The sequence below is a fragment of the Penaeus japonicus genome, unplaced genomic scaffold (assembly GCF_977035675.1).
Source record: "Penaeus japonicus unplaced genomic scaffold, GWHDUDI00000001_assembly GWHDUDI00000037, whole genome shotgun sequence".
In the NCBI taxonomy this organism is placed as follows: Eukaryota; Metazoa; Arthropoda; class Malacostraca; order Decapoda; family Penaeidae; genus Penaeus; species Penaeus japonicus.
In genome coordinates, this window is record NW_028234439.1 from 21658310 (window position 1) to 21665809 (window position 7500).

General features: G+C 39.6%; 1 protein-coding gene across 3 annotated transcripts in view; it reads right to left on the minus strand.

Annotated features, from left to right (window-relative positions):
- Window positions 1-212: 212 nt before the first annotated feature.
- Window positions 213-7500, minus strand: part of Zpr1 (zinc finger protein Zpr1) — an 8915-nt gene continuing 1627 nt past the window's right edge. For all 3 annotated transcript variants that reach the window (XM_043015449.2, XM_043015450.2, XM_043015452.2), the window contains exons 2-8: window positions 7447-7500; window positions 6554-6803; window positions 5635-5795; window positions 3945-4286; window positions 2586-2797; window positions 2018-2147; window positions 213-1812 (exon numbers count right to left, since the gene is read on the minus strand). The exon at window positions 7447-7500 is cut by the window's right edge. In XM_043015449.2, the coding sequence (XP_042871383.2) occupies window positions 1600-1812; window positions 2018-2147; window positions 2586-2797; window positions 3945-4286; window positions 5635-5795; window positions 6554-6803; window positions 7447-7500 (1362 nt within the window). In that variant the 3' untranslated portion in view covers window positions 213-1599. The remainder of the gene's footprint in view (window positions 1813-2017; window positions 2148-2585; window positions 2798-3944; window positions 4287-5634; window positions 5796-6553; window positions 6804-7446) is intronic.

Consider the following 7500-nt stretch of genomic DNA (forward strand, 5'->3'; position numbering starts at 1 on the left):
AAGCCAAATTTCATTTAATTATCTCTACAGATGAAATATAATAATTAACCCATTGGTCACAGATGGCATGATTTGCTATCAAGACAGCATCGGTCATAAACGCGGATGGCTCCGGGCTGTACAACATAAACCTGCCACACGGCTGCATACTTAATTTATAAAACCGTGACCAATGGGTTAAAATCTACCTAAAGAAAAAAGAAAACACCTTGTATTCTTCTATCAATTTATTTTAGCGCAAGCCTCCTCAAAGGGAACCCTAGCCTCCAGGGACCCCCTTCGGTGAAATGGAACGTGAAAATGAAACGAAGTCACTGCGACCCAATGGTGGATGACGAGAGGTTGCCCCAACCGTTCTTTTGAGTTTAGTCTCTGGTCAGTTATGATAGTGAACGACAATATCAATATCTCCAGTGGAAGGGAAAAGGTAAATTCCTCCTGTCATGATTTTCTACCAGAGTAAACCAACAATTACTGACATAAGAATGATACTTTACAAACTCGATTACTCTTACACATTTTGAGAACCTTCAGTTTGTTTCCTTACTGACATCTTTTTATCTTTTCATCTGCAATTTCTTGCAAAAAGGACCCAAATAAAAAATGCAGGTAGAAAAGGAACTAGAACTCATCAGCCTTTGGTAGATAACAAAGGAAGGAAGGAAGGAAGGAAGGAAGGAAGGAAGGAAGGAAGGAAGAGAGAAAGAGAGAAAGAGGGAAAGAGAGAAAGAAAGAGAAAGAAGGAGAAAGCAAAAACAGAAATTGTACTTGATATCCTGATCCATCTAAATATGAAGCATAGAGGCGTGCAAGGTGGGGGTTCCTCCTGGAGATTAAGAAATAGGCCCTGCTACTTTTCACATTGCGTTCTAACAACATATCGTCAGGGAACAGCAGTGAAGGTATTAGGGTAATATATAATGAGTGAAGTATGAGAGGTTAAATACTTGTATAAAAGTTACAGAAGATAGTCATAATCAGCAGACAGAGAACTTTCTTTGACAAACAGGTATTACATATATATATTTTTCTTTTTTTGTTAATCTTAGTATTTGCTACTTCATCACATCCTATTTTTTCCAAATCAAACATGTATGTGTAAACTCTTTCACAACTGAATTTGAAATCTGGCCCTATACAGTAATGTATATGCGACTAGGTCTGGAATGCGAGTTAATGCTACACTAAGTAAGCCAAGAACATCAGTTACAAGTCCGGCCCATAAGTATATTCCAGAAGAACAAGTATTCGTCGTAAATAACTCCACAGTGATGCGTCATCATCAGGTTCTATATTGCCAACGGATTCAAATCTGCTCGACTTACTCCATTACATTAATAATTCAAATGAGTAATGAAAGATATTTGACATTTATTTTCTTTGGTCATCTCTCTCTCTTTCTAAGCAAAAATCATACTTAAAAAAATCAAAATAAAAAAAAATCGCCCACATTACAAACCAGGTGCCCCCCCCAAAAAAAAAAAAAAAAACTGCACTCACTTCTCAAATACCTCCACATAACCATCTTCACCAACAATCATAATAACAACACTATAAATACAATGATGACGGTAAACGAAGCTAGACCGGGATTGACGATCATGCCACCACCGCCTTAGATTCCACCGTATCCTCTTCGTAATTCTCCGTCTTCATGTCATTCAGTCCTAGGCTCTCGTTCTGGTCAAAAGTGCGTTCGTATTCCTCTATCGTCATCTCAGGGTCATCGTCGGGGGCATAAACATTCTGGAGGTAGCTGTTGCCTGCCGGGTCATCCATGGTGATCGTTACCTGAAGCTCTCCGTTTATGACCTGAGAAAAACAGCCACATAGATAAGTCATTTAAAAAAAAAAAAAAAATCAATAGAAAAAAAGTCACAAGGGTTAGTTAGACCATTATCCACATTGCCCACATCTTAACCCGAGCAGGACTAAATTCAGTAAGCACATCCTTTCAGGGTTAATCACCGACAAAGTCTCACCCCTTCCATTTGCTCACAATCACTCATTCCCTTACCTCAGTCAAGTCGTCAGTCAGCTTCTCCATAACAGCCCTGCGGTCACTCTGGGAGGAGTCTCCCGAGAGGAAAGGGTTGCTCTTGAGGTCCTCGCGGATGTCTGTCAGCAGCCCCTCTAGGGTGGTGAACCTTCCAAGGAGAAGTTTTGTTGAGAAAGTGATAATTATAGTAGCATAATAATTGGAGGAATGGGGTAAATAGGTGAGGTCAGGTAAGACTAACTGAGTTCTTGGTGACTAAGCACTTGTGGAACCATCTATCTGTAAAAAGATAAAACAGCTAAAGTGGACAGTGCATGTCCAGTATCAATGGAGATAAAATAAAAATAATAACAATACAAGGAAATAATTAGAAACATCTACGCCTACCCTTTTATACAAAGGAAAAGGAGAAAAATGATGAGGAGGAGGAGGAGGAGGAAAAGTAGGAAGAAGAAGAGGAGGAAAAGGAGGAGGAGGAGGAGGAAAAAAAGGAGGAAGAGAAAAAGAAAATAGGGAGGAGTCAGAGAAAGAGGCAGAATAAGGAACAAAGAAGACCAAGCATCCAACAAATATGACGACAACTCACTTCCCACCGAGGATCCCACTGCCGATATAGAGATCAAACTCAGGGATCTCCACGGTGCATGTCTCACTCTTGAGCACGTCGCGCGCCATGTCCGTCGGGTCAGTGATCTTCAGGCTGATCTTCTTGCCTTTTTCGTTGATGCCGCTGCCACTCTTGACCTCGTTGGTGCGGTTCCCACAGCTCTCGCAGTGGGTGGCCATGATGATCACCTCCTGGGGTGGGAGAGTGAATGAGAATTGTACAAAATGTAAACTTTGAGGGTTAATGAGAATGTGCACTTAGAGGATTCATGAGAATGCATACTATGAGGGCAGATTAGATTTAAGGGCAAAATTTTCAAACGATATTTTTCCATGAATCCATTATAAAATGCGGGTTTAGGCTGACTTTGGAACCCTGTAGCTCTAGAGCAAGCACCATTACAGCCATAATACTTCATGACTGTGTGCACGCTTCAACTGTGAGCAGATCCCGATGTCGCATCATGTACGCATAGACACCCGTCTCTTAGGCGTAATTGGTGTGGAAATGTATGTCATGACATCCGTATGCAATGGGTTAATAAAATGAAAGTGACACTTTTATTGTGTACAGTGTTCTTTTCTGCCATGAGAATGCATACTTTGAGAACAAGCAAGCAAGCAATTAACCCTTTGCAGATGGTCCTATTTAACTGACACATAGTTTTTCTTTAATAGAATAAAGAAAAGAAAAACTATTCATGATTATATACAATTCTATTCCTTCTCACTGCTTGTGCCACTTGGCAATATGGCTAAACAAGTAGTGGGACCTTACACACCTCACATATGGTAAAGAATGCTCATGGCATTGACATGTTGCCAGCTGTCCGCAAGGGGTGAACAAATGAAGATAAAACAGAAAAAAAGTTATTGACAAAAAAGAGAAAAAATCGAGACCTCTCTGCATTTTCAATACTAGTATTAACTTTTTTTTAGGTCATTACAACACATTTTTACTTCCGTATACACAGAAGTATCTAGTAACACTTTTTGATGTGCAAACAAAAGTAATCTAAACCATGTCTCAACCATGAATTTTTATAGTTGAAATATCACCTTATCACCTATCATTATTATACCATTGCAAAAACTATTCCTAGCCATAGGTACAGGGTTTTCAGTAACAACAATAACAATAGTGTTGATATAGATTTAAAAAAAAAAAAAAAAAAAAAAAAAAAAAAAAAAAAAAATATTATATATATAATATATATATATATATATATATATATATATATATATATATATATATATATATATATATATATATAATATATATATATAGACAGATATAATTATAAAACAATAATTCACAAAGGCTGTCCTCAAATTTTACCTGAAAGTATGGAATCTGTGTGACTTTCATCTTGGTCTCGACAGGCTTGGAACACCGATCACACAGCGTCGAAAAGCTCAACACCTCATTCTTGATGTCTTCCTTCTCCTCCTCCTCCTCCTCAGCTCCTTCCACTCCCTTTCCCTCTTCCTTAACCTCCCCCTCCCCCTCTGCCTCCTCCTCCTCTGCCTCCTGGACGGCTGTCAGCTCTGGCTCCACTTCTTGTAGCCCAAGAGCCATGTTCTGCTCGGGCGTTCTTCTGTAATTCTTCTTCTGTAACTGCGGGTCTGGCTTGGGAGCGAAGGGGTTCTCCACGAAGCTATTGCCTGTGGTGTCATCCACCTGCCAGAGGTTGAGTTGGTGTCAGGTCATGTAATCATCATTATTGTCATCACTATTACTAATGTAATCATTATCATCATTGTTTGTGAAGTGTTCAACATTTCCCCTCAAGCTGTTGAGAACCTCTTTCTATTCTGGTCAATAAATTAATCCACTCTAGATAAATCAGATATATGTAAATACCCTTCTTGACTCACTCTTAACCCATTAACTCTGGGTGGTAAAAAGTACATACCATGGCATCAGTGGTCATTTCTCCAGGTGGCATGTGCGTCCTGCCATGATTTAAATGGCCTTAGCAACAAATGGCAAGACACCCATGCCATGCAAGGAGTGACAAGCAGATTGTACTTTTTTGCTCAAAGTGCATATATCACTAGCAGATAATGATAACAATAATCCTAATTATAAACATTCCATTGCTTTGGGCTCTCCAGCCAGTGTACTCCCACTGGAAGGGGTTACTACAAAAGGACAGCTCCATTGCCAAGATCTGCTACGACCATAATATGATAAAGGGGCTCTGAACTATGTACAACATGAGTCGAGAGTCTTATTTGTTTGAGCAACACTACATTCTCAAGAAATTCTAGTCTGGGTCTTCCTCTATTGTTCATAGTGTAAATGATCAAGAAAAAAAATGGTTTTCATAAAAATAAGAAATACAAAACTTTGACAAAAGCCATAAAACCCCATTACTGCCTTTATACAGAATGTAATTATCATAGAGGAATAATATAGAATCAATAAAACAAACACCAATATATCACACTGACATTATTAGCTTGTCAAATGGCTCATAGAGACCTCAAAATATGGTAAAACAGAAAAATGATAAAAAATGCTAATAGAGTGCTCAACTCATAGCATGAAAACAACACCTGAGAGAGTTCTACGAGCTTTAGAGTGTTTCCCATAGGAATGACAATGCAGTCTGCACAAACATCTATGTGTTATGGGCAAGTAACACCTAGAAACTGAATTAACCTAAAAGATCACATTTCATCGTATACAAATTACAAGAAAGAAGATTAAAAGGAAAAGAAAAGGAGAGAAACCTAGAGGAGAAATAAACCTTATGAGCCAAAAGAGAGCTTATACAAAAAATATTGAAGTAACAAAAGATAGAATATGAAGAGGGAAAGAAAAAGGAGCACCAGAAAAAAGAATGTGAAAGAAAGTGTTTTTGCGCATGGCAGAGTGAAAGAAAGAAAGCATGAATAAGTGAGTGGGAGAAATAGCTTAAGAGTTGGAAAAAGAGAGAGAAACAGAAAGAGAAGAGGAAAAGAGACAGGGTACACAGACAGACATACAAACAGAGACATAAACACAATAAAAAGACACCTACAACTATCGTGAAAGGCTCCTCAAGTGACAGGAGGGAAGTTAGCTTGTCCATAAAGATCTCAATCTGTTCTGCAACTTCAGCATTAATCAGCCTTCTTGCCGACTGGTCCTGGTTGAGGCCTTCAATTGTGCGGCGGATGATCCCTTCCACTGTGGTCACCTCTGGAAAGCAATTGTTTTAGAAATTATTTATATATTTACAATGACTAAAAACTTGCATGACTTAGTGGCTCTCCTATTTTCCTCTTAACCCTTCTTAGACGGGCCACACCTTAAAATATACAGCCTAGGGTGGGCATCTTATGATGTTCAGTGTTTTTTCTAGACTTATGGTAATATATACAAGTCTCTATATGGCATCATAGCACTGTGATATTAATCAGCATTTGATATGATGCCCTATTTACACAGCTGAAGGACTAATGGTTTGAAATTTCAACAAAATGAGAAATGTAGTACGCAAAAGATCCCAAACCATGAAATGGATGGGTTACTAATAATTTCAAAATATTTTCATCAATAATATGTACAAACACATTCTATTTCTGTATGCATCATACAAATTACAGATTAACTCTTTTTGAACACCTGTGAGTAATCTATACTACGTTGATAAATTTTGATAACACCCCGTCACCCTTTCTTCTTCCCCTTCCCTCATTATCCTCCCTTCTTCCCCCTTCCTCACCACACACTTAACTTTCTATCCATTCACTCCCTTACCTACAACCTTACACTCCCTCCCCTATCCTCACCTCCTCACCCTAACCCTCATCCCCCTAACCCTCATCCCCCTAACCCTCATCCTCACCTCCTTCCTCACCTCCTCCTTCCCACCTCCTCCCCTTAACCCCCATCCTCACCCCCTTCCTCACCTCCTCCCCTCCTCCCCACCTCCTCCCCCTTACCCCCATCCTCACCTCCTTTCTCGCCATCCCCCGGGATCTCCAGCTCAACCTCAGGGATGCTGAAGATCGCATGGTCCGACTTAACGATCTGTCGACTCAGGTCCCGCTGCTCCTTGATGGCCAGCTCGTAGCGCACTCCCAACTCTTGCACCCGGCCCGGTTGGAAGCCAGTGTTGTGGTGGCCGCAGTGGGAGCAGTCGAAAGAGGTCAGGATCACCTCGCGGAAGTGCGGGATTCGGGTCATCAGCAGGCGGGTTGTTCCCTGAGGATGTCATGTGTGAGGTGTAAATAGACTAAGAATGGTAAGATATTGATAATAGTAATACTAATGGTAATGGTAATGATAATGATAATCCCACTATGATAATATAGTAATGATATGAGGGCAATATGATATTATGGAAATGATGGAAAGCTTGTCATCAATTAATATTAAAACAAAAATATGGTAATAAAACAATAATAATACATTGAAAATATGAATTCAGAGGAATTTGAAATGGGGGGAAATCACTAAATTCCTTATGAAACTGGGATGGGAGAAAAGTGACATCACTGATGCTCTGACTCTAAGTTTTGGAGACAATTCAAAGAAGAGAGTTTTTCATAAATGAACTGCTAATATCACATCCGGTTGGAATTAAGTTATGAGTAACTGAGGTGATTGAAAGCCATCCTTGTCATTTGACTAGGCACTTGCCGCCGGGGACTTGATGTCTTGTCATGGCTTTTTTTTTTTTTTTTTTTTTATTAATTTGTTTTTCTATTATCTACTTATGTGCATCACAATGGGTGTTATCAGTGATTAGTGTCTGTTATGATAACTGCTTCTGCAACTACAGGCCATACAGTGTTTTCCAACTCTAGGGACACTGGGCATTTGCCAGACGACAAAGACGACTCACCATTTCTTGGCATCGCAGGCAGAGGCTTTCGATGATGGTGACATGTGGATCGTC